This window comes from Ursus maritimus, unplaced genomic scaffold, assembly GCF_017311325.1.
Source record: "Ursus maritimus isolate PB19 unplaced genomic scaffold, ASM1731132v1 scaffold_2, whole genome shotgun sequence".
NCBI classification, from domain to species: domain Eukaryota; kingdom Metazoa; phylum Chordata; class Mammalia; order Carnivora; family Ursidae; genus Ursus; species Ursus maritimus.
Genome location: NW_024424452.1, coordinates 104,800,519 through 104,828,410, shown reverse-complemented (window position 1 = coordinate 104,828,410; position 27,892 = coordinate 104,800,519). Strand labels below are relative to the sequence as shown.

The 27,892-nt window shown below is 51.9% G+C and overlaps 1 protein-coding gene across 3 annotated transcripts; it reads left to right on the top strand.

Moving 5' to 3' along the window:
* The first annotated feature begins 66 nt into the window (after window positions 1-66).
* Window positions 67-27,892, top strand: RAB7B (RAB7B, member RAS oncogene family). Of its 3 annotated transcripts, none has more exons than XM_040636524.1 (6): window positions 67-403; window positions 11,636-11,704; window positions 12,101-12,227; window positions 12,878-13,093; window positions 20,363-20,488; window positions 24,046-24,687. In XM_040636524.1, exons 2-6 carry the CDS (start codon window positions 11,652-11,654, stop codon window positions 24,196-24,198), a joined length of 675 nt encoding a protein of 224 aa, XP_040492458.1. In that variant the 5' UTR covers window positions 67-403; window positions 11,636-11,651; the 3' UTR covers window positions 24,199-24,687. The 3 variants fall into 3 exon arrangements, with proteins under 3 accessions (XP_040492458.1, XP_040492457.1, XP_008697766.1); XM_040636523.1 differs by lacking the exon at window positions 67-403 and adding an exon at window positions 4,043-4,292 and having other exon boundaries at window positions 24,046-24,213; XM_008699544.2 differs by lacking the exons at window positions 67-403; window positions 24,046-24,687 and adding exons at window positions 4,046-4,292; window positions 25,754-27,892.

Below are 27,892 nucleotides of genomic sequence, written 5' to 3'. Positions count from 1 at the left end.
GCAGTCGGTCTGCAAACCTCCGACCTTTCCAGGGCACTCTTCGGCCCTCCTTTCCCTCGGTGCGACCGGAGCTCTACTCTGTGACGCCTTCGCGCACTCGGCACGTTTACGGAGCCCGAGGCTGCTCCAAGTTCCCTGACAGGGAATTTTTTTTTTTTTAATTCTGGAGTCAGAAGCTTATATTTAACATTTTGCTGGGAAGTTCAATGCGAAGGAAGCAAGAGTGGGAAAAGGGAAGTGAGGAAGAGAGAGAAGGGAAATAAATATAAGAAGGTGACTTTCCAATCCGACTGCACACTTGCAGCGCGCACAGCTGCGGCTCGGTTCCCCAGGACATCGCCAGCAAGGCCGTGTGGACGGGGCGCAGCTGAGAAGGGTCCCGTGACAGGTGGTGGGGTGGCAGGTGAGTGTGAACTCTCCATGGGTTTCTGCTTCCTCCTGTCGGCGCGGGTCAGAGTCTCGCCCGCGGGCATGTGTCCCTGCACTTCCATCGTGTATTCCTGGCCTCTCCCGGAGGCTGCTGGGGGCCAGGGCCTCTGCCAATCTACCTGCCCGGACGCGCCCGGTGTCTGCTTCTCCTGCGTTGGCGCCCTGCTGACAGGTTCCTTGACCCGTGGGGGGAGCGCTCGTGGGTTTGAGACCACGGAAACGGCAGGAGCCATCACCAGAACTGCTCTGGCTGGAAGTGAGATGAGGGGCTGGGGCTGGGTAGGGTGACGCGGGGTCAGGGCCAAGCACTGAACATGCGCCGGGCACTGTGTTGTGGTCTGGGGACAAAAGCATGAACAAGATCAGGGACAGTTCTCCCCGGGAGACCGTCACCGGTGCCGGGGAGATGTCCTGCTGGCCCTCCACCTCAGTTTAGACAAAACAGAAGCTCCCATATCCACTTCCAATCTCACCGTTTCCCCTCTCAGCTAAGGTGTCAGCGTCGTCCGTTACACAGGCTCAGAGAGCAGAGCCCAAGCCCATCTGCCCCGCACTCCCTCCTACTCCCCCAGCACATCTTCAGTTGTAATGAAGATTTACTGAGATCTTAGGGTGCCTGGGGGGCTCAGTCAGTTAAGTGTCTGACTCTGAATTTCAGCGCAGGTCATGATCTCAGGGTGGTGGGATCGAGCCCCACATGAGGCTCCGTGCTGGATGTGGAAGGTGCTTGGGATTCTCTCTCTTCCTCTCCCTCTGTCCCTCCCCCACTCATGTGCGCGTGCTCTCTCTCTCTCAAAAAAAAAATATATATATATATTAAAAAAAAAAGATTTACTGAGAGCTAACTGCCGGGAGTGAGCAAAGGAAGGGTGTCTTGCTGCCCACTGGACACACAGCGCCCAGCTCAGTGCATGGAGCACAGGAGGGCCTCGTAACAGCTGCTGAATGACCCAACAGTCAGGCATCGGATCTTCACAACTGCCATGCTGGTTCTGTCAGAAACCTGCCCCTCTGACTTGTTTCCTTGCCCCCATGTCCCCGGTCATTACCTTTCACCAGGTGTATTTCCAGATCATCCTGATGCTCTGATTCTGGTCTTGCCTCCTTCCAGACGCATTTCCAAAACCCAGCTGGACTCGCACCTTCCCCATGCTCCCAACTTCCCAGTGGTCCCACAGCACATGATTGGAATCCAAGCTGACATGAAGGCTCTCTAGGGCCGTGCCTCAGTTTGACCTCCTGTCCTCCTCTCACAACTATTCCACTCCGGATCAAACCAAACCATCCCCATTTTCTCACTCACATGCTTTTGCTCCAAGGAATCCTTCCATCCTGTTCACCAGAGGCACACGTTCCCCCAAATCATCCCTTTTACAACAATTGTTCAAACTCTGGTGAAGAGAGGTCAGACATGGTGCCAGGAAAAAACAGATTGAAATTGCTGTCCTGCGGTGGTCAGCCCTGACTTGGAGCCTCTTTTGTGCACTCTCTCTCCTGCCAAGCAGACAGTCTGCATCTCCTTCCCTCCATCCACAGATCGCTTCTTATGTTGAACTTGACTCCCTCCTTGGCTTATCACAATCTGCACGTGTTCATATCCTGTCCATCCTTCGAGCTCCAATTCAGATCCTTCTTTCCACAAAGCCTTTTCCTCCTCCAAACCCTCTAAATCCCCACAACCCTGTAGCTTCATTTCTTATATCATTATTTGTACCGTGTCTTATTTGCACTAATTAAATGCAAGTATTTATCTTGTGTCCCCCAAAGGGCTGGACATACTCAGATGACTGGATGAACACATGCAAGAGGGAAAGAAGGAAGGAAGTTCAATGAAGTCAGGGTCAGGGCCGCCCCTGCAGGGGAGAGGCTGGTCCCCATTTACCACCAGGGCATGTGTCAGAGGAAGAGAAGGGAAGTTGCTGACCCTCGATCCATGTGGACGGAAGAAGTAGGAACTAAAGCCTGAGGGTGGCTTTCAAAGGTGTTAAGGACAGTTCTGCAAACATCCCCAGAAAGTCTAAGTTTCAGTCCTGTGTTCAGAGACTGTAAGGACTAGGCGAGGATAGTTCACTTCCCCTCCCCAAAAGCACCCACAGTGGCAGACCCTGTGGCTGGAGACTTTTACATATTCTCTGCAAGAGGCTCACATATGCCTCCACGGTCTACAGGGGTTCATCCTCATTCTCTCTCTCTCTCTCACACACACACATTCATTGAAAACCTGGTCTCAGGAATCCTACTCCAAAAATCAATATGGCACTGCATGTTAACTAATTAAAATTTAAATTAAAAAAAAGAAAAGAAAAAATAAATAAAACCTGGTCTCAGAAAAGTAGAAGAATATAGGGCGGGGAGGGGCGGGTGGATTCTAAAGAGCGACCATTTAAGAACAAAGGAGATATCATAAAGCAGTGGTTACCCTGGGGGTGGAGGGATGTACCCTTTCCCAAGCAAACAGAATATTATGGATAAACGTGCTCTGGGATTTTTCCAGCTTGATGCCTCCTGCCCAACAACACACTTCGGTAGGTCAGCGCGCCCTCCCTCCAGGCACGTGCTAACTGGAACAAGGACATGAGCGTCAGCTGGAGCTTTTGTCCCACTGAAAACTCCTTACCCAGGCCTGTCCCTGGCACTGTGTGTGGCCGGGTGTGGGGTTCGAGGTTACTGTGTTCCTTTGGGGAACACAGAGTCCAGCTGACCAGCCAGACATAGACAGTAGCAATGAGGCGGGGCCAGAGGCTCAAAGGACACCAGGAAGAATGAGCTGAGTGAGGATATGGAGCAAGGGGACTGCCCCCCAGGGAGGAAACAGCCCATCTTGGAAGGAATGTGTGGGGGGAAGGAAGGAGGGCTGCATCGAATGTGTTACAAGCCTTAAGGAGAGCCCTGGGGAGCCGGGAACCCAATTAATTCGGGCTTGTCTAGACCCACCTTATTCCCCTTTTATCTGCCAACCATCGTTACTCGGGGCATGGTTCCAGCAGCTCAAAGGAATACCAAACTTAGCCACATGCTTGCAGTACCGAAAGTTGCGGAGTCTCTTTAAGTACTCCACGTGGAGCCACACGTCTCCATCCGAGAGCCCAGGGAGATGCCAGGACTTGCTTCCCTGTCCCAAGACGGGTGTGCGTGTGTGCGTCTGTGTGTGCGTGCGCGTGCGTGTGTGCGTGCGTGCGGTGGCAAGGTGATATGAGGTGGTGGGCGTACAGTGCTAGGGTGAGAACAAGGCGTAAGGACCGGAATGTCTTCCTGCCAGGCTGGGGATGGGACCGACTCTACCGCACATGTGACTCTAATACTTCCACAAACAAAAGGTCCCCCTCCCTGGGGGTCTTCCAGCAGCTCCTGCAGAAGTTCCTAAACCAGCCAGGGGTTTTGCCTGGTGCCCACAAACCTGCCTGGTGCCCACAAACCTGCGTGTTGCCCTGCAGGCTCTGACCCACACACCCCCACCCTCGAACCTTCTATGCCTTGTCCCCACCCCTGGGGCCAGCATCCCGGTAAACGCAATTCTCACGGAGTCCACCCCATCAAGGGAGCTCTGAAGCCGAGCTTCCCATTCCACCCCACCCCCTCCACCCACACAGCTGAGCTCACCCGGCTTGGCCTCTTTTGCAACTTTCCCAAGTCTGTGCATAAGAGGGAGAGGAGAAAAACAGAAGCAAGTCGCTTGGCCTCAACAAGCTGCTCTGATCCAGAGCTTTTTTCCTCTGAACCGGCTGAGACCTTTGCTCTAAGAGGAGACTCCCAGACTCAGAGAGAACGCCGCCTGCCCTCGGAGTCCGGATGCTAAGCAGACGCAGCTCTAAGTGCCCTGGAAGTTTCTTCGGTTCTTCTATCTGTCCCAGCAACCCCCAGAGGTACTGGGGTTTTGGGGTGGGGTGGGAGGGAGTAGAGGCAAGGCATGCAAAGATGAGGCTCAGAATCTGGCAGCTGCAGGGCTTAGATCCAACCCAAAGACCCTCCACGCCAGAGAAACGTCTAGGGCATGGCAGCGAGCCAGGCAGAAAGGACTTCCCCGCCCAGCCCTGGGAGCTGGGGCCCGGCTCGGGGCTCTGCACGGGCCATCGGTCTCAGCCGGAGGACACAGCTGCTGGCTCAGCAGAGGAGAGCCAGCTAACGCCCTGGGTAGCCTTGCCACATCGACAGGGCATCTTCTTGGGTGGAATCTGCTGGCCGAAGTGTCTCATGGGGGAAGGAGGAACTCCTAGAGTAGGAAACCGTCCTTCTTATTCTAAATCATAAATATGTCTCCGGGCACGGCTCTGCAAAGCTAAGCAAGCAATGAACGGACTTGGACAGATATGGGTTCTAGTCTCAACTTGCCACTAACTAGTTGTTCTTGACTCAGGAACCCACTGGACTATGCTGGTTGGTAAACTGCCATGTGCCCTATAATGGCTAGGCATTATGCATTAATAAAAATAATTTCTTGGAGCTTGTCGGTCGATGCCCCATCACACAAGTCCCATAGAGGTAGTAGCTTGTCTGTAGCCTCAGATCTACATAGTGCTGTTGCATAGTAAGTACACGGTACGTGGGCTGGATGGATGGACAGATGGACAGATGGATGGGTGGATGGATGGATGGATGGATGGATGGATGGCTAGATGGAGATGAATGACTATTTATTGAAGATTATTATTCCCAGCATGGGTCAGGCTCTATGGGGGGATAGAGAAGTGGGAGGCAGTGTCCTCTCCTCGGGGCACTGACAGTCTACTTAGGGAGACAGGACTAATACTTCCAAAGAACTTAAAGAACAAGAGCAGGCGCTGAGCCTTCTGAAACCAGGGCTGCAGGTACACTTCCTGGAGGGAGCAGGTCTAGACCTGCTGGGATTTAGGAGGGTAAGGCAGAGTCATGAGCCTTCCCTCAAGGCAATAAAGCTGTTCACTCCATACACAGCGTCTTTTCAGAGACAAACTTTATTCCCATGATTGTAAATCCCATTTTTTTTTAGCGCGGATGTATTTATCATTTTCCCAGATGTGGGGAGCAGGGAGGGGAGGCACTGAAAGTGGGGTAAGGTAGTAGGAGCAAGGTGGGGAGACTGCCTGCTTCAGAATTCCCATCTGCCCCTGCTCATTGTTCTCCTAGTCAGCAGAAATGACACCCCACCCAACACCAGCGAGGCAGGAGATGGTACCTGGGTCCTGGTTGGGGCCAGTGGGGTAGGGAGAGAAGGGAAGTAGAAAGGTGAGAACAGAACAGAACCAAGAGTTCTTGTAAGACTGACCCCGAGCCCTAGGGCTGTCATGGGGGTTGGGCACCAACCCAGTCTTTCTTGCTCCCCAGGGACTAAGCTACACCATAGCTTTGGCGAGTGGGCGAGGCCAGGGCTGCAGGCCTAGAAGGACTGCTGGACAAGAAGGGGAGAAGAGTTAGTCACGTGCAATGGAGAGTGAGCCACCTGCGCATTCTGCTCTGGGTGGACCGGAGCTGGCTGAAGGCAGGGCCCTGCCTTCCAAGCCCGCTTTTCCCTGTTACTTAACAGTGGAAGGCAATGACTCAGCCTGGCCTCTAGGAGGATGCCCAGGTTTGGAGCATTCAAGGCAGCTGAGTGAGTGGGAGGAGGCTCGAAAGGACAGCTATTGCCAAAGTCCGGCCAAGGCCAGAGCCCAGAGGACATGGGAAGGGACTTCAGCCACTGTCTGAAGTCTGCACATAGCTCCTTGGTGAGCCCAGCCAGTGTCTTCCACCAAGCCGCCTTCCCTCGCCAGTGACACAGTCCTGGTCACCCTCTTCTTGCTGCTAGTTATCCTTGGTGCAAGGAGCAAGCTGTTTAAATAGCAAGCTCAGCAAATTCTGCCCCTCTGAGAGTGGGGTTGGGGATCAGCAGTGGCAGAATACTTTCAGGGCACATCCAGGGGAAGGGGACTAGGGTGGTGGGGGGGAGGGGAAGGGGAGCTCAGAGTCAAGCCCAAGGTGAGTCACGAGGGTCTGAAGAAGAAAAGACTCAAGAAAAACTCAAGGAGAAGCCTGGAAACCTCAGAAGGCCAGGCATGTGACAGAGGGATTGGGCGTGTTTCATGTGGCCCCAGGAGAACTCCACGGCTAATGGAGGGAAGGAGCTCTCTGGGGGCAGGTCTAGCTCCGTCTTCCCATGATGTGGTCGAGATGGCTCAAGCACTGGGTGGGGGATTGGACTAATCATCTCTGAGGTCCCTCCTACAGTGTGCTGGAGCAGCCTCCCCGCTGCTGGCGAAAGTACCTACACCACAGAAAGTGGCAGGTGCTGCAGATGAGGTCTCTGCCGCCCCACCCCATCCCATGCAATTATTTTTCTGGGTCTTCCTCAGTTGGGGGAGCCTGTGGTGCTCTAAGAAATGATGCACGCCACCCTCCAGAACAAGCCACAGCCATGGGCCGTGTCGGTTTTACCCACGAGGGGACAGACTCACCAAGGTCAAGCAATTCACCCAAGGTCACGAACGTAGGGAGGCCGAATGAGAACTCTGACTCCAAAACTCATGATCAATCCCTGCTATGGGGTGACCTCCCTCTCCTGCCCCTGACACAAAAGTGATTTGTCTTGTCAGGAAGTCACACTCTGATGACTTTGGGCTGCCATTCACCCATGTGCTCTTTTTAAAGAAATTTTAAGGTTTTATATTTGATATTGTTTAATTACAAGAACAACTGAGCCTGGTGTTACAAATTTTTTAAAAAGACGTATATAAAATAAAACAATAGCTCCTAGCTTCTCATCTACCTTTCCCCAGCTCCTATTAACCTTTCAGTGTCTGTATCCCCACAGCTTCCTGTGTGTACAGGACAGCACAGATAGAATACTAAATATATGGTCAACACATGTGAGGTTGCACATAGCTCCTTGGTGAGCCCAGCCAGTGTCTTCTGCCAAACTGCCTTCCCTCGCCAGTGACACAGTCCTGGTCACCCTCTTCTTGCTGCTAGTTATCCTGGGTGCAAGGAGCAAACTTGAGATCGTACCATACAGAATGTTCAGGGATGTTCTTTTTTACTTAATTGTTATCATATTTTTCTACTTCATTCCTTCACTCTTTTTAAAACCGCCTAGTATTCCAAAGTCTGAATGGGTCATAATTTATGTAGAGAATCTCTGATCGATGGACACTGGGTCACAACAATGTTCCCCAGAAACCATCTTTGTACAAAGATATGTTTGAGTAGAGGTGCGTTTCTGCAGGTTAGATCAGTAAAATTAGAATCTGGGGTATTACATTTTGATATTGTCAAATTTCCCTCCAAAAAAGGCCATGCTATTCATAGTCTATCAGCAATATACAATAGCGCTTTCCCTATACATTTGCCGACACTAAATGTTACCATCAGTCTTCTTTAATTTTTGCTACTCTCTGGCAGGTAAAAAAAAATGGTATTTTTATATTCTGTATGTCTCTAAAAATTAGTAAGGTTGAGTATCCTTTCAAAGCTTGCTGCTTATCATTCGTAAGACTTCTGTTGGTTACTTGTTCATACTCCTTGCCCACTTTCACGTTGTATATGATCTTTGATTATCGGGAGGGTGCTTCCCAGGTAGAGGATATTGGTCCTCTGTTATACACACGCACTGTCTACGTCCCCTGCCCTCACCCCCAAGTTCCCCTTCATAAGCACACCAGCTCCGCTGCCCCACATCAAACCCACACCAGCAGCCTTGAGCCTCTGACTGAGGCACCAAGTGGCGGGTGTGTGATCCTTGCTCTAGTCTTATGGAAGACAGTAGAACAGGGGCAACTGGGTGGCTCAGCTGGTTAAGTGTCATGATCCTGGAGTCCTGGGATCAAGTCCCGCATCAGGGTCCCTACTCAGCAGGAGTCTGTTTCTCCCTTTCCCTCTGCTGCTCTCTCTCTCTCAAATAAATAAATAAAATCTCCTTTTTTTGTGCTAATAATAGTCATAAAAGAGCTAACATTTCTTGAAGCTTTCATTTGGGCCAGTAAATGTATTAAAATAATGTAGTATGTGTATTATAATAAGGTATTCACTCACTTAACCTCACAATGAGATGCATGTTTGCATTTGCATATTCGCAAATCCCTGGACACAGCGCCAGGCGAGCAGCTTGTCGTGTGAGCGCAGACGAGACCAGCGTGGAGGCAGGGCCCTATCACAGCGTGTGAACACACCGCCCTCCCAGTGAGCACGCCAAGTCTCAACCCCAGTGGTCCATCCTCACCCAACTTCTTGTACCGCAGACCTGTTCCCTGCGCTCCCGTTTCTACCTCTTGTCACTTTGGCTGCTCTTCTCTCCCTCTCCTCCAACTCTGCTGGGGTTTGGATGGGGCACACCACACCTGAGCCCAGTGCCCCGGATCCTCTGCGCACGGATTCTCTGGGTTCAAACTCAGGAGGTCAGGAGGCAGCCGGGCAGAGGAGCCTTGTCTGGCCTTCCATTCAAACCCTCGCTCATCCACGTACTACCCGGTGGGCCTTGGATGACTGACGAGTAACTTGGCTTCTCTGAGTTTCAGGTCCTCATGTCCTGGGACCATGGAGAGGATTCCCTGGGCTCTCAGAGAACGCAGAGCAGCCCCTACAGGTTCTCTGCCGCTGCCAGTTCCTTTCCCACTTGGCCCTGCCTCCCTGGGGTTCTGACTCCCCTTCTAAGGCACCGTATTAGCTTTTGAAGCTAAGTTAGCATGCTGTACCAAAGCCTTTAGGAAAGAGCTCGCCATGGCTCTCACTCCCCTTCTGGGGTCGTAACTGATACTTGGAGACTTGCTGCCTTTCAGAGGCTTCTGAGCCATTTCTCCCCTGGGTGGTGTCCCTGTGGGTAGTGACACCCATCACAAAATGCTAGCCCTGACTAATGCCTGGAATTATCTTCCTCTGCCTGTCTGGAGCATAGGGAATGTCTGCTGAATGAATGAATGAATGAATGGACAGAATCCTTCATCTGAACCCCACGACCCACCTTAAAACTTACTGCTTCTTCCTGCTTTCCTACCTCCATACCCTTCACCTCACCCTTCCCTGAAGCAAACCATCCGCCTTCTCCATTCACCTGTTCCCAGAGTTTTGATTACTTCATCCCCTCTCTCTGAACTATCACCCCCTAGCCACAAGTCTTGTTTCTTCAGGGCCCAGTTGGATTGCCGGCTTCTCTCCCCACCCGCAAATTCCCACCGCACTTTCTGTGTGCTTCTGTTCGATGCTTTATACCTTCTCTCTGGTGTAATCACTCAGCCCTGTGCTTTCTCCCATGATGACTCCCTAGTGGCAGTTCCTATTTGTTCCATCTTTGTGCTCCTCCCTGTGTCTAGTGCAAGGCTTTGCAATGCAGTTGACGTGTAGGTCTTTTTGGAATGACTGTCATGGATCACCAACACCTGTTGCCCGCCATGCCAACCCAGCCATCCTAGGCTATATGGCAGAGGGTCCAGTGACACCAATTCTGGCTCTTGGGACAAGCAGCTCTGAGCAGAGCCTCAAATCACCCTTGGGCCATGTCATGGCTCATGGAGGGGCCCTAAGAGCCCTCTGCCTCTGGGGGCTTTTGTTTTAGCTTTGCACTAACTAGGCACCCCCAGCCAAGGCTCTCGGGGCCGGTGAGTTACAGATGCAGTAGATAAAGCATGTTTCAACCAGAAGGGGCTTTGAGTCTTTGGGCCCCAACTTGTTCATTCTCTAGTTGGAGAGCCAAGACTCAGAAAGGGGAAGTAACTGGCCCAATACCCCACAGTGACAAAGTGAGGGAACGAGAACCAAGGGCTCAGGACATTCAATGTAGAGCTTTTTCCAAGTCCCAGGGGAAACTCAAGCTGGCTTTTTTGACACCTCAGCCAGGCAGAATCGGATCAAGGTTTGCTCAGTATGCCTACTGAGTACATCCAAGGGTAGGAGACTCAGGAGTCGGGAATTGTGTATACATAAGTGTGCGTGTAAACATAGAACCCAAAGACCCAGTTAAGCAAAACCCTGTGACAGTTTTGCATTAGCTTGTTAAAAATACAATAATAATCAATATGTGCGTGTCTATAGAAAATGCACCCACATACATATGTGTACTTCTCTTATAAGAACAAGACCTGTTTGCCATGTTCATTATAAAAAAATGAAACATACTAAAAAGCACAGAGAATGCATGTTAAATTGTGCAATTTCCTACCACCCAGAATTAACCACTTAAATTTGTTGTATATTTCTTTCTAGACCTTTTTCTATGCAAGTAGGAGCTCATGTTCTATTCGGGGCGGCGTATATACAGTTTAGTGTCTTCTGTCTTTCATTTAGACCCTATGAGGGGTGCCTAGTGGCTCAGTTGGTTGGGTGTCTGTCTGCCTTCAGTTCAGGTCATGATCTCGGGGTCCTGGGATTGAGCCCCGTGTCGGGCTCCCTGCTCAGCAGAAAGTCTGCCTCTCCCTCTTCCTCTGCCCCTCCCCCTGCTCATTCTCTCTGTCTCTCTCTCTCTTTCTCAAAATAAATAAAATCTTTTTGAAAATCTTTAGACCCTATGGCATAAGCATTTTCCCACATTAGTATAATATTCTCAAAAACTCCATATTAATAGTTCATTTTGTGCCATGATTTATTTACCCACTTCCTTGTTGTCGGATGTTTATAAATAATTCTGTGAAGAACACTCTTGAACAAGAATCTTTGCCCGCATTTCAGATTATTTCCTTAGGACAAATTCCTAGAAATGGAGGGCAGGACCATTTTTAAGGCTGTCAATACTGGCTGCCAAGTAGCTTTCCAGAAACATGTACCCATTATACCCCCACCAGCTGCATTGGAGAAGAGCCTTTTGATTCTGTGATTGCAGCAACACCTCGGGCTGGGGGAGGGGCACTCTCCCATCCAAAGCCTCTCAGGCAGTCCTGACAATGGACCCCTTGTCCTGCCTCCATCTCCTCTTCCCACACTGCCCTCCATCTCTGGCTCTAGGCTTGACTGTCCTCGAGGCCTCTGTTCAACCCCGTCCGGTATTCTTGGCGCTCCAGGCTGCCTCCAAGAGCAGGGTTTGTAAAGCTGAAGGGTGAGCGATGTGCCTGTCCTGCGGGGCCATCACACTTCCAGCCTTGTGGAGGCCCCAAGAGGAAGTGGGGGGGGTAAGGGTTGCTGATGATCCATCTCTTTTGGAGAACAACCCCACCTGGGTCTGGGCCCAGAACAATGATCTGCACATCAAGGCAGGGAAAGCAGAGGCCAGCCTCAGCGACAATGGCCACAGGGGACTCTGACCAGCATGCAGCTGACCTCTGTTTCCCTACAGGCTCTGAAGGCCCTCCATGAATCCCCGGAAGAAGGTGGACCTGAAGCTCATCATCATCGGAGCCCTGGGGTAAGCCAGGATCAGCTCAGGGTGTGGGGGTTGGGAAGCAGCCCCGACCCAAGGACAGTGAGACCTCCTGAATATTTCCTACCTACCATGGGTCTCTCTCGGATTCAGAGTGGCACCAGGGAGGACATCCCACCCCCAGCAAGAGAGCTCAGATGAGCAAAAGAGCCTGGGAGTCGGGCTGCCTGGTTTCTTGTTTATTTGGGTGGGTCCCAGCTTCTAGAGTCCATTCCCTAATCCCTTGCTGCTCACTGTGGTCCTTGGACTGCAAGTGTTAGAAATTCAGAAGCTTGGAGAGATGGCAGCAAGAGGGGCATGGCAAGATCTGAGAATAGTGTGTGTGGGTGTGTGTGGGTGTGTGTGTTTATTGTTCACATGTGTCTGGGGGTTTGTTCTCAGTGTAGGAAAGACTTCCCTCCTCCACCAATATGTGCACAAGACGTTTTACGAGGACTACCAGACCACACTGGGGGCCAGCATCCTCTCCAAGATTATCATCCTGGACGACACAACTTTGAAACTACAGGTGAGCAGCTCTGCCTTTCCCTCTTCAGCATGCATGCCCGAAAATCATCCCACATTCCCTAGCTAGCCACTCACACAGCAATGTGCACCAGGAGCTACAATGGTCTAGAGTAGAGATCAGCAAACTTCAACTCATGGGTCGAATGTGGTCCACCACCCATTTTTGTAAATAAAGTTTTATTGGAACACAGCCATGTCCACTGTTTACTTAAAGTCTATGAATGCTTTTGCACTACAACAGCAGAATTGAGTAGATGCAACCCACAGTATGGTCTGTAAAGACTAAAATATTTACTACGTGGCCCTTTAAGAAAAAAAAATTGCTGATCCCTGATCTGGGGGGTCGGGGGAAAGGACAAATCCAGGAGTTGGGAGGCCCCACTCCTAGTCTCAGGTTCACTGGAAATCTTGGTAAGTGGCCTTGAGCAAGTCACTCTCAAAGTCCAAATCTATCAGATGAGAATAACTATGCCTTTCTTGATGACCCAGGGGGACAATGAGAGCTCAGATGATAGTGCCAAGATGCTGGAGGGTACATGGGTGGCAGGGTTAAGATGCTCAGGAAAGGAAACTTTGACATCATGTGGCCCAGCTGGGCCTACCTCCAGGCCCTCATCACAGCCTGATGGGGCGGCTGCTCTTCCCCTCCAGATCTGGGACACGGGCGGACAGGAGCGTTTTCGCTCCATGGTGTCCACATTCTACAAAGGCTCTGATGGCTGCATCCTGGCTTTTGATGTCACTGACCTGGAGTCCTTTGAAGCGTTGGATACCTGGCGGGGTGATGTTCTGGCCAAAACGATTCCAATGGAGCCATCCTACCCCATGGTGGTGCTGGGCAACAAGATCGATCTCGCAGACCGGCAGGTACCGTCCATACTTTCATTCGGTCTCCAAACATTGTGTGAGCACCTACTACGTGCCAGGCCCTGGGGTGGGTCCCACACATACAGAGTAGAACCGGGCCCAATCTCTATCTCAAGAATCTCGCAGTCTAGTAGTGGATACAGACACTCTAAAACGTGATTATGATAAATGCAATGACAGAGATATACCTTGATTATTTGGGGACCACAGTGAAAGGGCATCTACTCAAGCCCAGAATATAGAAAGGGCTTCCTAGGAGAGATGGGTTCCAGGCTGAAGAAACAACATGAGCAAAGGCAAGAAATAGCGTGATGTGAGCTGAGAAGTGAAAGCAATTTTGTCTAGAGACACAGAATGGAAGAATTAAGGCATCAGAGGAAAGCAGGTGGAATTTGAATTAACTTGTAGAACAGTATTTCTACCCAGCGTCATGCAGGGATGGCAGTTATAAATTCTTAACTCTATAAATTTTCTGGGAAACTACTAATATATATTTTTATCAACATGAGCGTTTTTCGGATTATCTGGCTAACCACATGCAGCTGGCTGCTTCCCAGCTGCTGTGACCCCACTTGGGTAGGTGTTTACTGCCATAGTGGAATTGATTAGTGCTCTCTCCATATTGCGCACTAATGCGAAAACAATAGAGGTAGACTTAATTTGTAAAAGATGACCTTGTGCCAGATGAAGCTTCAATGACACCAGAAAGAGTCATTTGAACAAGGTTGTCTTAGTGTTTCACATAGAGAAAAGAAATGAGGAACTGAGCCATCATGTTTGAGCTATGTTTTCACAATGGTTCAAATAGAAAAAAGGATAGAACTGAGGCATCATTTGGAATGATGGATGGATGGATGGATGGATGGATGGATGGATGGTGCTTCCAGAGAAGCTACCACCATCATCAAGAAGAGCCTCCTGTTCAGAAAGAGATGAGTTTAGATGTGCTGAGTTTAAGGCACTTGTAGAAGAACTAATTGGAGACAACAGTGGACTGTAGAATATGCTAGAATAAAACTTCAAAGGAGATGTCTCTGCTGGAAATAGAAATCTAGGCATCATCAATTCTATGGTCACTTCAGGTTGCAAATTTAGTGTCCATTCTCTAATTGCAAATATCCAGTCTCAGGTAATAATCAAAGTCCTAAGTTCATTGAAAAGCAAGGTGTCTCCCTTTCTTTTTTCCACTTGGGGCAGTTATAGAGGAGAACACTGTGGTCTAGACAGGGGAATGGTCCTTTGCATCTCATTGCCAACTTTATGTGTCCACGCTTCCCTCCCCTTCTCTGGATAATTCTGGTTTCGGACCCTGTCAGAAATAAAGCAAGGGGGAGAAGAAGTCAGGATAGCAGCAAAAGCTTTGTTTGATGGGTACTGTCACAAGACAGTTTGTACTCTCTGGTCCCAGCAGGTGCTTCAAGTTGTCTCTTCCATGGGTTACCTTTGAGTCCTTAAGAAGCCTCCACTGGAAGCATTTACTGTCCCTCCCATGACAAGAGTCCTGCATTTTCCTCCTCTCTCTCCTCCTCTCCTGATTTTTCATCCTCCACCCAACTGGGGGCACCATGTCCTGCAGGCAGTCCTCCTGATGGGATTTACAATAGCTCCAGGCTGGCTAGCTCTCCTTGGACCCCACATCTCCTCCACAAGACTCGCCCTTGGATTCTGGCTCCCTTGTAGGGCAAAGGTGACTCGTTCTCACAGCAGTCTGTTCTCTGCCCTGTTGCCTTTGTCTTAGACCCCTCAGGGGCTTGTCAGGCACCTGTCCACTGTATCCACCAAACTCCGGGGGTCATATGTGAAGCTTTTCAAGTGTCCTCCTTGAAGCCTTCTTTTGGCTAGAAGTGAGGATTGACCTATTCTCCCTCTTGCAGGAAGGGAGGGGAAGGCATATACCCACAACACAACTATTTCCAAAGAAATCCTCTCTAATTCTTTCAATCCTTTTATATCCGTGCTGTGGGTTTTACAGTCATCTAACAATTTCTTGGTCATGAACCTTTGGAAATGGGCAATGTCCTGGGGCATTCTGTCTCCCAACCCACTTTATATCTGACATCCGTTAAATTGTAGCGCCTCTGCCGAAACTTCCATTTTAACATCCTGCTCCGTGAGTCTGTAGGTCATCAGGTCCAAGCCTGAGAGCTGGATTTTTTCTCAGTGAGATCAGAGGCACCAGCTTCTATGGAGCAGGAGGAGGAAGGGAACCAAGTAGAAGTCTCAGGAATCATGGTGAAGCTTTGCCAGTTACTCTGGAGAGAAGTCAAGGACAAAGATAAGAACTGGTGGGTGACACTAGGGTCCCAGCTAAAGAAGCAGACCAGGAGTTAGAGTTGGTGTCTGGGTTGGGTTTTTCTCCAGTAGCCGCATATGGGTTGAGAGCCAAGAATGAGGGACCTGGGACTAAGGTGTTTCCAGACAAGAGTAGCTGAAGAGTAGGGATATGGAGGCACAGACAAGCCACCACAGAAAGAAGAGAGCCAAGGGGAGGTTTGAAGGAACAGGCAGCTGCAGCTTCCAAGGTGGAAGGGCAGGGCCGAAGGAATGAGGGCGGAAGGAGGTCGAAGGGAAAGAGACCGTGTCACAGAATGGGAGGCCAGATTCAACGGCTTGATGGAGATCCAGAGTCAAGCCCTGGGAAGAAGAGGATGAAGAGGAGAGAAGACACATTCTGTTGGAGGGGCAGGAACTGTGAGGCTTCCCTGAGGAGTGGGGGCCACAGGGTGAGGAGGGGAACAAGCAGGATGGAAAGAACAGGTGATGGCTCCGAGGGGTGGAGAGGTGTCCATCCAAGCCTCAGGGGAGGGGTTTTGCTCTGCAGAGAGAGGAAGAATAGAGACTTGAAAGGAACAGTGAGGCCCGGACAAGCCCATCCCCGTGTCTGGAGTCTGTGGTGAGCAGCATATGGAGACAGCCCCCACTGGTGAGGGCGACAGGGGGAACAGAGACTCCAGGAAAAGCCAGGGCTCAGCCAAGCCGGGGAAGTGAGAGAGGCCCCTGGAGGAGGGAGGGCGAGCGTAGTTTGTCTTTCCACAGGCAAGCCCCAGGAAGGGGACTGGGGGGGAGGTAGCACAGGCGTCAGCAGAGGTGGGGAAGAGCTCAGCAATAATGAAATGAGGGCAGGGAAGTGGAGAGGAGGAACCGTGAGTGAGGGGAGGGGAGGCTGGGAAGCCACTGCCCTCCAGTGTCCCTTGTTTTGGTCCCAGCTTAGCGGAGGGTTTGGGGAACAGAGAAGGCCAGCTGAGAGATGTGCTCTGGGCTCTCACTTGCACAGGGGTGAGTGGATAAGAGCCGAGCGCCACCTGAAAGAGCACCTTCTCTGGGCTCAAACCCACGACTGCTGTGTGCCCCTGGCCAGCTCCAGCTTCCTCATCGGCGACATGGAGCCCAGACACAGACTTCATGAGCTGGCCAGGGGCCTGAAGGAAATGGCGCCCTAAAGCACATGGCGAGCTTAATACACCGAAGCAGTTGTTAGCCTCCCTCTTATGTCCTCCAAGGGATGGGCTGAGAAAACACGCGAGTTTTCCCCACTTAATAAAAAAGAAATAAATGTTTAAAACTATATCACTAGATTTAGAATGAGGAAAAAGTTCTGGAGGTGGGTGGGGTGATACCCATCCATCCATACCCAACAACGGAAATGTGCTTAAAGCCACAGAACCGTGGGCTTAAATATAGTTAAAATGGTAAAGCGTATGTTTATGTGTATGTTGTATTATGTCGCCACAATAAAATACATATACATGTATTATATATACATATCTTTATCACCAGAATGATTTTAAAGAAATTGCTGACTTTTTAAAAAATCCCTATTCCTTCCATAGAAGGTCATAGTAGAAAAATATAAGTTTGATAGAAAGAACAGCTCTGCTAGCACCCATCCTATGAGGAATTTATTCATTAGAATGTGAATTTTTTGCTCTCTGCTCAGGTAGGCAATTTCTGACTCATCACCGATTCTTAACATGGGAATTATATTTTCCAAAAATATTTTCTGTTACTTTTGGTAGTGGTTTAAGATGTATCTGACACACTAATGTTAACGTTAATACAACTGATAATTTAAAATGCATATGAGATGGAAAGACATCATGCATAAAATTATGCAAACCGAGCTAGGTTTGTCAAACATTTGGCCTCTGATGAACAAGCAAAATTGTAACAGAAAAACAATGTTCATAGCGTATATTGTCAGCCAAAAACAAAACTAACCGAGGTAACGCTTTCAAAATTTCGGATTTCCCAAGTCCCCAAGTACCACACCTTGAATTTATTTCCACAGTCAGAGCCTAAAGTATAAAGAACTGTTATTTTATAAATAAAGAAAAGACAAGATAATTTAAACAATCTTGAAACCGTAACAAGAACTGGAAGCGAATAGTGGAAGGCCCAGTCTGGGCAGCTTTCTTCCCAGGCTGGCTTGCAGAGCTTGAGTGGGGGAGGAGAAGGGGCAAACAAAAAGAAGGTTAATTTTTTTTTGAGATTTTTTTTTTTTTTTGAGAAAGAGAGAGAGCACGAGTGAGTGAGAGACAGAGGGAGAAGCGGACTCGCCGCTGAGCAGGGAGTCCGACGTGGGGCTCGATCCCACGACCCTGGGATCGTGTCCTGAGCCGAAGGCAGGCGCTTAACCAACTGAGCTACCCAGGCCCCCCAAGAAGGTTAATTTACAACATCATCTCAACTGACCTTTTGGAGTGGGTATTTAACCATTCCATATAAACCCAACAGAGAGATCAGGGCCAAGTGAGATAAAACACCTGTCCCAACTGGGCACCAGACAGGCCCGGTCAGTGGGCTAGTGGGAGAGAAGGGAACCGAGCTGAGCGGGTTGCTGCTGCAGCCTTGTCATCCCAGCCCTGTTGCTGGGTCCCATGGGCACGAATCAGGGCTTCTGCATCTCACGCCACAAAATATAACAGATCTCCCTACATCCTGGAGAGGCAGAGGCCTTGACTTCTTTTCCCTTGACTTCAGTTTTTACTGCCTCTCCTGGACATCAGTGATGTGCCCAGTCAAATGCTCATCACCTGGTGGAGGCAGGGGGTTGGGGGGGGGGTGTAGAAAAAAGAAAGGCAGGAAGGCACTGTAAGAAGTGTAACTCCCACACTTACACTGGAGGACTGTAAAAGGCAGGAAGCCATTTGCATTTCTAAGGTGCCATCTAGGTACAATGTGTGAGTTCCTAATGCTTATTTACTTGTGCTTCCTGGTGAGGACAGTACGAATCACCAGCCACCCTTGACCCTTCCCCCAAAGAGTTCAGAATGTTCCTGAACTGTGAGCCTTCTTGGTTGCTCACCAGGCCTTAGGCATCAGTGCTCCATGGAAGGAAGCTGTCCTGGCCAATTCTGGGGCCCTCCCCATAAAGGCAGGAGAGTCTTGGAGATCAGAGGCCAAGACCAAGGCCTAGGGTTTACCCCCAGGACCTGGGCATGGGGTGTGGAGGTGTCAGCTAGCCCCCCAAAGGACAGGCTGCTTAGCTGACTCCAGGCTGCACCCTCCAGTCTCAGGTGGCAAGCCTCCCAATGCCGGAACAATGCTGGTGTCAGCAGAAGCACTGGGGGAGATAGCTGTGAGCCCCTGGTGCTGCCACCATGCCTGAGACCAGGGAAGCAAGGACCAAAGAAACAGGGGACAGGGATGCTTCCTTTAATCCCAATGAGATAGTCAATCCTAGAACCTGCAGGAGTGAGGGAGACAGTCTCTGATTTCCCCCTGGCTGCGCTATCTTCTGGGAGAGAGGCAGAATGTCCTTTCCCCATTTTAAATAAAATGAAATCATGGTTATAAAGTACCAAGCACAGCCAATGTTCGAGATATGGCCATTTCCTCCTCCCAGAAATAATTAATAAGGCATTCAACTGAATGGCTCCAGTTGTCTTTGGAAGTAACTAACAGGACTGCCAGGCGCTTTCCAAACCCACACCCTCAAACTCTGATCGGCCGTTTGCAGTCGGGTGGGGATGTGCTCATTCCACCTGTCCTGAGTGGCCCATGGTGCCAGGTCAAGAGCTGAAAGGACCCTGAGCCTGAGCTCAAGGAGCCAACCGTCTAGTGGGGGGGAACAGAAGCAGCACAGTCCTCACGCGGTGCCCTGCAAAGGGCAGCCCCGATGCCCCTGGAACACTGAGCTGGGCTGCGTTCCTGCTCTGCCTTCTCAGCTGTGTGATCTGAGGCAAGTTGCTAAACCCCTCTGAGCCTCAGTGTTCTTAACTATAAAGTGGAGCTAATAACACCCATCTCACAGGGTCACTGCAAGGATTAAATGAATGAATATGATAAGATATCTAACACAGTATCCAGCCCATAGAAGCGGCTTATTGACTGTTGCTAGGACTCTGTGCTGGGGAAGAAGGTTAGCAAGGACCTGAGTCTCTGCTCAGCAACAGAGCTCCTGGGCACAGGCCCTAGTCAGCCAGCTCAGGGGACAGAAGTCCTCCACCCCGGCTAGTGTCTGTCGCGTTCATCTCCTTTGGAAGGGACAGAAGGAGCCAATGGCAGGAAGAAGCACCTAAGAAGGCAGCATAGTACAATGGGCTCTAATTCTCTTCCAAGCCTGTATTCAAATCCCGCTCACCCCCACACACGCTGAGCATAGCCCTCAGTTTCCCCATCTGGAAAATGGAGCTAACAATAACAACCTCATAGCTTTTTGTTAAGAAAGAATCCATGTGGGGTGCCTGGGTGGCTCAGTCATTAAGCTTCTGCCTTCGGCTCAGGGAGTGATCCCGGTGTTCTGGGATGGAGCCCCACATCAGGCTCCTACACTGGGAGCCTGTTTCTTCCTCTCCCACTCCCCCTGCTTGTGTTCCCTCTCTTGCTGGCTGTCTCTCTTCCTGTCAAATAAATAAATAAAATCTTTAAAAAAAAATAAGAAAGAAAGAAAGAATGCATGTAGGGGCACCTAAGAAAGAATACATGTAGGGGCGCCTGGGTGGCTCAGTTAGTTAAGCGTCTGCCTTCAGCTCAGGTCATGATCCCTGAGATCGAGCCTCACGTCAGGCTCCCTGCTCACTGAGGAGCCTGCTTCTCCTTCTCCCTCTGCAGCTCCCCTGCTTGTGTTCTCTCTATCTCTGTCACATAAATAAATAAAATCTTTATAAAAAAAAAAGAATGCATGTAAAGTTTTGGAAACATGGAAGATTCTTGATAAATGGGAGTGGTGGCGGGGATGGTGGGAATGTGATGGTGTGCAATATGATGATGGTGGGGATGGTGGCGGTGATGATACAGGGACAGTGATCATGTCTTCCCCTCCTTCAGGTGCCCCAGGAGGTAGCCCAAGGCTGGTGTAAAGAGAAGGATATTCCCTACTTTGAAGTCAGTGCCAAGAATGACATCAATGTGGTACAAGCCTTCGAGATGCTGGCCAGTCGGGCTCTGTCCAGGGTGAGTGGCTTTGGTGGCAGCACCTCCAGGGCTGCCCCATGGATGGGAAACTCAGGAGCTTCCAGAGAACACACTGGGCACTGGTAGGGCTGTGGGTAGGACAGGATTGCTCATTGTCTTAATGAGTTCTGGAATGGGCTCAGCAGTGCTCTGATTCTGAGCCCCAGAATGCCAGAAGTATAAAGCTACCTTAGAGTGTAGAGTTGGTGGCCCCTCAGTCTGGATTTTCTAAAACGTAGGGTTCTGCACCTCACCCCTGGACAATCTAACGTAGTGAGGGTTTGAGACGTGATGACCTAGTTCAGTCCTGGCTGCTGGGAGAGAAGACCCACAGTGCCGGACCTCTGTCCAGGTGGAAGTACAGGCCTGCTGGAGTTGCTGACATCCTCCCATCAAACAGCAGGATAGCTGTGGACCCCTGTGTTGAGTGTGTCATCTGTGTGGGGCCGTGTGCAAGGCTCGGGGCCCCTTGTTCTCTGGAGGCAGTCTGACAGGCCCACATGGGGTCACAGAACAGGTGTATGCCGGGGAAGGATTTGGCGGGGCGCCCCAGAGGAGGGGCATGCAGCCCAACAGTGGGGGAGGGAAGGGGGAGGGACGGGAAGATCAGGAAAGGCTGCCTGGAGGCAGTAGCAGGGTTTTCATGCCCTTCCGATATGGAGTCTGGAGACTTAGAAGAGGGTTCATGAGTGATCCGCACAGGGAAGGGATTGGCTTGTCTCATCGTTCTGCCACATTTAATCAGGGTGAGCTTCTCAGAAGCAGGGAGAAACTCATGGCAGCAATGATTTTGAACTGAGGAAAGGAGCATGAGAGGTTGGGGGTTTCCCCTCTGTGGAGGTGCCTGCCGTCGTTGGGGGTGACCGGCTGCCTGGGCCCGTGCTGCCAGCCGCTCTGGAGAGGAGGCTCGGGGCCCTGCCTGTGGGCGCCCACCAGGGAGAGAGGCAGCAACTACATCCACACAGCCGGCCGCCCGGGGAGGAGCCCCCAGCGTGCCATCCAGACGTCCCAGAGCCTTCGGCTCAGGGTCCTCCCCCACAGGCTATTTTCCTGCTTCCGTCCCAGCCCCCAGCCCTCACCGGCTCGGGTTAAAGGGAAGCTGGGGGTGGGTGCCCATCTCTAGCACATGACCCAGAGTTGTGGTTGTATGACACAGTCTGCAACGTGGCTCTCAGACCACAGATGTGCCTGCTCATGCATTGCCCTGGAAAGCGGAGGAATGTTGTTTGACCTTGTATGGTGATCTGTGATAGATGATCTCCACAAACACAGAGCACTGGTAGCCAAATGCTGAGTCACAGGGAAGCGCCATCAGCCCACAGCCCGTGTCTGTGTGCGGCCAGCATCTGCCCTTTCTGAAGAAGGAGTGTCCTTTATTCTTAAAGTTACATCTTTCTTGCTGTGTCAACTTGAAGCTTTTCTACTGGTGCTGTTGTTGTTGTTGTTTTAATATCCTACTTGGCAGAAGAATGGCTTAGCAAGCCCACATCAGTCCCTAATGTCAATGGCGGAAATTTACCGATGAGAAGTCTGGAAGTCACAAGTATGGTGTCCACAGTCAGGCTGACCTACATTCGAATCCTGCCCTGGGGCTTTCAAGGGGACCCCTGGGCAAGACATGTGACTCCTCTGAGCCTCGGTTTCCTCATCTGTAAAATGGAAATAATGCAATCCCAGAAACGTTTACTGAGTTCTCAGGCTAGGGCTGGAGCTACGGACCTCAGCGGCTCTAAGGTCGGGTAGAGGAGTAAGACATTCACAAACAGGCTGTCAGAGAGGAACGTGCCCCAGAGAGAGCAAGGTCAAGGCACAGAGATGACTCAGTGGCGGCTGGCGGCGGGAGTGGTGAGAAGGCTACCCAGAGAAGCGGCATGTGACTTGGGTATTGAAAGACAATACGCAGTTTGCAGGTGGACACAGGAGGGGGGAGGGCGGGGGCAGCAGAAGGACAGAGAGAAGGGCATACCCAATCTGCTGGGCTCATGTGAGGAACCCACTGTGGGTCCGTGAGTAGACGGAAACATGGCATGAAGGGAAGCGGGGTGTGGGTGGGGCGAGCGAGGAAGCCCACAAGGTCAACAGCACAGGTCATGAAGGCCTGGAGAGCCCCAGCGGGGACTCGGACTTCGGGCTGCAGGTGCATGCTGTCGAGACCTCGCCGCTGGCCCCGAGGCACATGGGGGCTCACCCGGCACCTTGAAACCCCACCGGGCATGTCCTTTACTCAGGAACTTGAAGGAGAAATATTTCCACGTTAAAACAAAACAAACATAATTACTAGAGCATAAAATGTAAAATTCACGCAGATGTTAAAGCGAACCTGGAGGTTGCCCATCTCTAGTTTAAGGTCAAACAAGTTTTGAAAGACATTTTCTGCAAAGGCCTTTCCCCTCCTTCCCAGGGAGGTCGTGGAGGGTTTGGGAGGGAGGTGTGAGAGCTGGGCACGGGAGGGACCCCCCCGGGCTCGGGCTCCGAAGCCCGGTACATCCGACGTTAAGTCCTGGCCTTACCTCACACTGTGCGTCCTAAAGCGAGTCACGCAGCCTCCCTCAGCCACCATTCCCTCTCTTTAAAGTTCAAATAATAGTATCTTCCTATTGGGGTTGTTGCAAGGGCCAAATAAAGCAATTCCTTGTACAGAGAAGGCATTAAGCAAGCGGTAGCTGCTTTAAGGCGGGAGCTGTGGGGATGGGTTTGTGGCAGGGGAGTTTCCTGCTTCGTGGAGGAGGGGCCCCAGGGCTGGAGGAGAAGGTAGCGGGAGTACAGGCATGGCCGAATGTGGATGGCCGGACCGGGTGGTCCAACAGACTTTGGAGGGAGCGCCTCAGCGGTTGATGACGGCCGAAGGTAGGAGAGGAGGAACCAGGGGCTATTTAGGTTGATGACCAGGTGCCCAGCTTGGCGAACGGAGGCGGGATTGAATGGAATGCTAGGGACCAGGCTAGAGAAGAGAGGGGAGGGCAGGAGCATCACAAGAGGAGGGGTCATGCGGTCCACTGGGGCACAGGACACTCACGGTCCCTCGAAACTTTGAGTTCTGCAGTGAACTCTGATTGGAAAGAGTGATTTGTGAGGTCAGCACCAGAACAGGTACTCAGCTACCATTTTGAAAGGAAAGATGGTAGGCAGTTACTTCACTATGCCAATCCGGCCACTTTCGAGGATGAGGGTACGTAGTTATTCCAAAACATGAGTAAGGATGCCCTCATGGTCCAAGAAGGGATGCCATCCGCTTCAGGGGATCCGGGAGGTTGGGATTCTGCTCTTCCCAAGTTGGCACTCCATCCCTGCTGGGACCGGTCAGGCCTGGCCCCCGTGGCGTGCCCTGCAGCTTGGGGCAGTTCCTTTGAAGCTAACTAGAGAAAGACACAGCGCCACGTCCAGGAGGGAAGCAGGCTGGCTGGCTAGCAGGTAAGCGTGGTGAAATGATAGGACCTTTTTGAGGATCTAAAGGCAGGGCCAGAGAGGTGACGGGGCTCGAGGGGACAGATGGCCACAGTCAGTCACATCCCTTAGGCGCATCAGGTGCATGAGGGTACTACCGTGTGACTTTACAGCTAGGTGCACGCATTGCCGAGAGGACCGAAATGCTGTCACAGACGGGAAGCGCTCCAGTGGCACGGACCCATGGCCTCAGGCTTTGCCAGTGTAATGAACGAGGAAGTTTCTCACACCTTCCAGAGGCAGCGTTCCATTTGAATCTAGAATAAAATGCAAAGGAGCTCAGAGAGCCCCGCCGCTCCTCGGGGCATTCCCAGTCTCCTTCCCCAGAGGCTGGCTGTGTGATCAATGGCACAGGCTTCTGGTCATGAGGGGCTCTGGGGTCCCAGCGGGGTCTCGGGTGGATGTGAGGGTGGGGCACACTTGAGGATGATGAACCAACAGGCCCTGCCTCCTGGGTCCAAAGAGCCGATTAGGAAAGTTCTGGATCCCAGTCACGGTCTCTGGCTTTCATGATGAGGGAAGGACCCGGAAAATACCAAACAACAAGAGAATCCTTCCAAATCCTTCCTCTCGGGGAAGCTGGATCACTCGGTGTAAAGGGGGGCTTAGCCGGGGACGCTCTGCTCCTCCTCGGCCCTAGCTGGGAGGTTCGGAACTGGCAGGATTGTAACTACGTTCGCTCCGCGGCGTGAGAGGGCCCACGCCCTACAGAAGGGGCCAGCAGGGGCACTGGACGCGCCCGGGGCTGCAGAGGCTGGGGCCCGCTCGCCAGGCCGGTACAGTGCGGGCGATGAGGAGCCACTTGGCCCCATCGTCTCTTCTCAGACACCTCGGCTGGGACTCTGCTCTCTCAGGGTGAGAGCTTGGGAAGCCCTGGGGTGCCCTGGGTCAAGTGCGTAAGCAGTGGGCTAGGATCCTCCCCAGCAGTGAGGGAGATCAATCTGGGGTGTGGGCATCTACAGAGAGATGGACGCTTTGCAGAGCATACGCTGCCCCTCACCCCCCAGCACTAATCCTTCCTGTTAAAATTATTATTATTATTATATAAATTCTAAAAACTCTAAATAATCTGTCTAGGGATATTCGAGGCCCATCACCCAGGCTAAGGCCACTTGAGACTCTACAGGGAAGGGTTGAGAAACAAGGGCTCCAAGAAACAAATTATTTGGAAAAGGGCTGGATCCCAGCCCAGCACCACAAGCGCGGCACATCAGGCTAAATGCCCACTCAGCCTGGGGGTGGCAGTGAGTCATGGGGCATCAGGGGACCGCCTTCTGTGTCTCAGGAGCCACCATCATCAGGGCACATCAGGGGAGCCCTGACACCACCCCCTGGGACCCAGGGCCATGGCACTAAGGGCTGTGACATTCACCAGTGGTGATGGGTGCTGCTCGGGTCCACACCAAGGCACCGGGAGGCATTCACACACAGAGCGAGGGCATACCCACCGGCTCTGGGAGGTGGACATGGTGAGAGCAGGTGGGGATAGGTCTCCAGCAGAAAGAAGGAGTGGGTTGTCGTCATCTCTGCTTGAGGTCAAATGTCACCCCAGTCGATCCCTCTGGAGAATGGAGAGTTTGGGGACCTCGCTGGAGGTCCGGAGACTCGTGCCATCCACCTGCTCTGGGCTCCTGGGAAGAAGCTGGAGGGGGAGGTGAGGAAAGAAGAGGGTGGGGAAGACCAGTGGCGCCCCCCCCCCCCCGGGGGCCTCAGCTTCCTAACAACGCAATAGGGAGGGAACAAAAAGCCCAACCGCCCACAGCCAGTAAGAGAAGAAGACCTCTCAGGACGTGAGCTCTGGCTTCTCTTTTCCTTCCCCAGTATCGAAGCGTCTTAGAGAATTACCTCACAGACTCCATCAAGCTCTCACCAGAAGACCAGCCCAGGAGTAGGTGCTGCTGATCTCCCAGACTCCCACTCTGGTGCTCCGACAAAGCCTGCCTGGGGCCTGGGCATCCCGGCCCCCACCAGCGCCCCCACCTGCCCAAGCTCAGCCCAAGCAGCCTAGGCTCTGCGGCCAGAGCCCTCCACCCCCTCGCCTCTGTGCTGGGTCCAGATCAGAGTACAGCCCCTGCCTCGGGCTGAGTGTAGGGAGGACCCGGCTGGGCCCTCAGGGGCCCCGATGGAACCCAGAACGTCACAGCCAAATCTTGGCCCTGGAGGAGTCACAGGTCCCTCACTGGCTCCAGCCTACCTGCTACCCACCCTCCCCGAACACAGCCCTGCTCCAGAACGCACATCTCTGCGGATGGACAGGCCACTGTCTCTCCTCTTCTTCTCTCCTGTGAACTGGCCTTCCTCGCCCAAGCCACCACACAGCCCCAAAGCCCCAGCACAGCTTTGGAACAGGGCACAGCTCAGGCTGCCTTGGTCACCAGGGCCAGAAGGTGAGGGCCTGGACCTCACATGAGGGCCTGCTTCAACCTGTGGCGGCCACTGTTCAGGCCTGGAACATTGCTCTGTCCCCTCCAGGGTAGGGGACTGAGAGACCAGGAAAGGCACCAAGGACTGGCTCATTCTTCTCTGCTGGCTGCTCAGAGACTCCTATAAATCTCTCTGAGCCTCGGCTTGCTCGTCTGCCAAATGGGGGTATGTGCCCTGCCCACCGCAGAGAATATGATTTTGAGGACCAGAAGCTCCGCTTCAATCTCAGTTGCTCTTGTTGACATGCATTTATTTATTCCTTCAACGAGTATTGTTGAGAATCTACTATGTACAACGCACGGAGGTCCAGTGACAAATGAAACCAGCAAAGACTCTGCTCTCCAGGACCCCATATTCTGATAAGGGAGAGAAGCCCTAGGCACAGAATTGAAACAGACATTCTCAAATAGTAGATAAGTGCTCGAACAAAGCAAACAAGGAAATGGGATAGAAAGAGACAGGAGCTGAGGTTGGTGCTGTTTCAGACAAAATGGTCCAAGAGGGCTTCCCCGAGTAGGTGTCATTTGGCCCAAGAACTAGAGAAGAATAGGTGACTGCCACTAGAGATCTAGACAAAGATCATTCCAGGGAGAGGAGGCAGCAAAAGCCAAGGCCCTTAGGGGAGGACAAGCTTGCTGTGTTCCAGGAACAGTGAAAGGACATTCATTTACCTGAAGACTCCAAGCTGCTGTCCCAGAGACAAGTGAAGGCGACCCCACCCCGCGAGCTGCTCCTTGAGCCTCTGCTGATTGGCCACCAGAGGGCAGCAGTGCCCCTTCCCCTGTAGGCTGGATGGCCAGCGGCCGAGGCATGACACTTGAAGGGGGGTGCTTTTCTCTCTCCGTGCTGATCCTCAAAGCTGGTCCTCAGGCTGTGGGCATGTTTAACCCTGTGAGATCTGCGGGGCAGGAGAATCCCAATTTCTTACACCTAGCAAGAAATGGTCAAAAACTGAAACATGAATAATTCAGGCAAGAAATCCACATCAGTGAGGGGTCTGGAAAACTCATGGACTCCATGTCCCTGCAGACTCTTCTGGCAACAGACAGCATAGACAGGGCCCGGCCTCAAGGGGGTGGACCAGATGACCTTTCAGAGGCTCCCAGGCCCTATCAATGCCCACCATGCAAGTCTCCTGTCTCCACAGAAGTGTCCTGCCCTGAGCTCCGAGCAGAGCTGGGATGTTAACCTAGGACTTCTGATGTCATCTGACTCTGAAGATACTCCCGGAGGTAGGGAATCCTGGGGGGGAGGGGCCAGAGGAGAGTTTGGGGAGCCTCGTCTCCCCAGCCAGCTGTGGAGTAAGGACTGGCTCGTCCTGGGCAGCGGCAAGTGTCCGGGAGCAAGCCACTGTCTCTATGTCCTTCATGGGAGTGGCATTCTGCATGTCACACAGGCTCTCCTGGGAGTCCGCCGGACTGTGGGTCGGACATACGGTGTTCAGGTCATGCATACAGCAGCTCATGCACTGCAATGGACACACGAACTGTTTCTAAATGAGTGCCACAAATAATAAACGTGTCCTTCTTTATTGTT

Bases quoted from the DNA above. Each gene is read 5' to 3' on its own strand.
- RAB7B (XM_040636524.1), top strand. From the start codon at position 11,652: ATGAATCCCCGGAAGAAGGTGGACCTGAAGCTCATCATCATCGGAGCC. The intron at 12,228-12,877 runs GTGAGCAGCTCT...CTTCCCCTCCAG, and splicing joins ACACAACTTTGAAACTACAG to ATCTGGGACACGGGCGGACA. The intron at 13,094-20,362 runs GTACCGTCCATA...CCCCTCCTTCAG, and splicing joins TCGATCTCGCAGACCGGCAG to GTGCCCCAGGAGGTAGCCCA.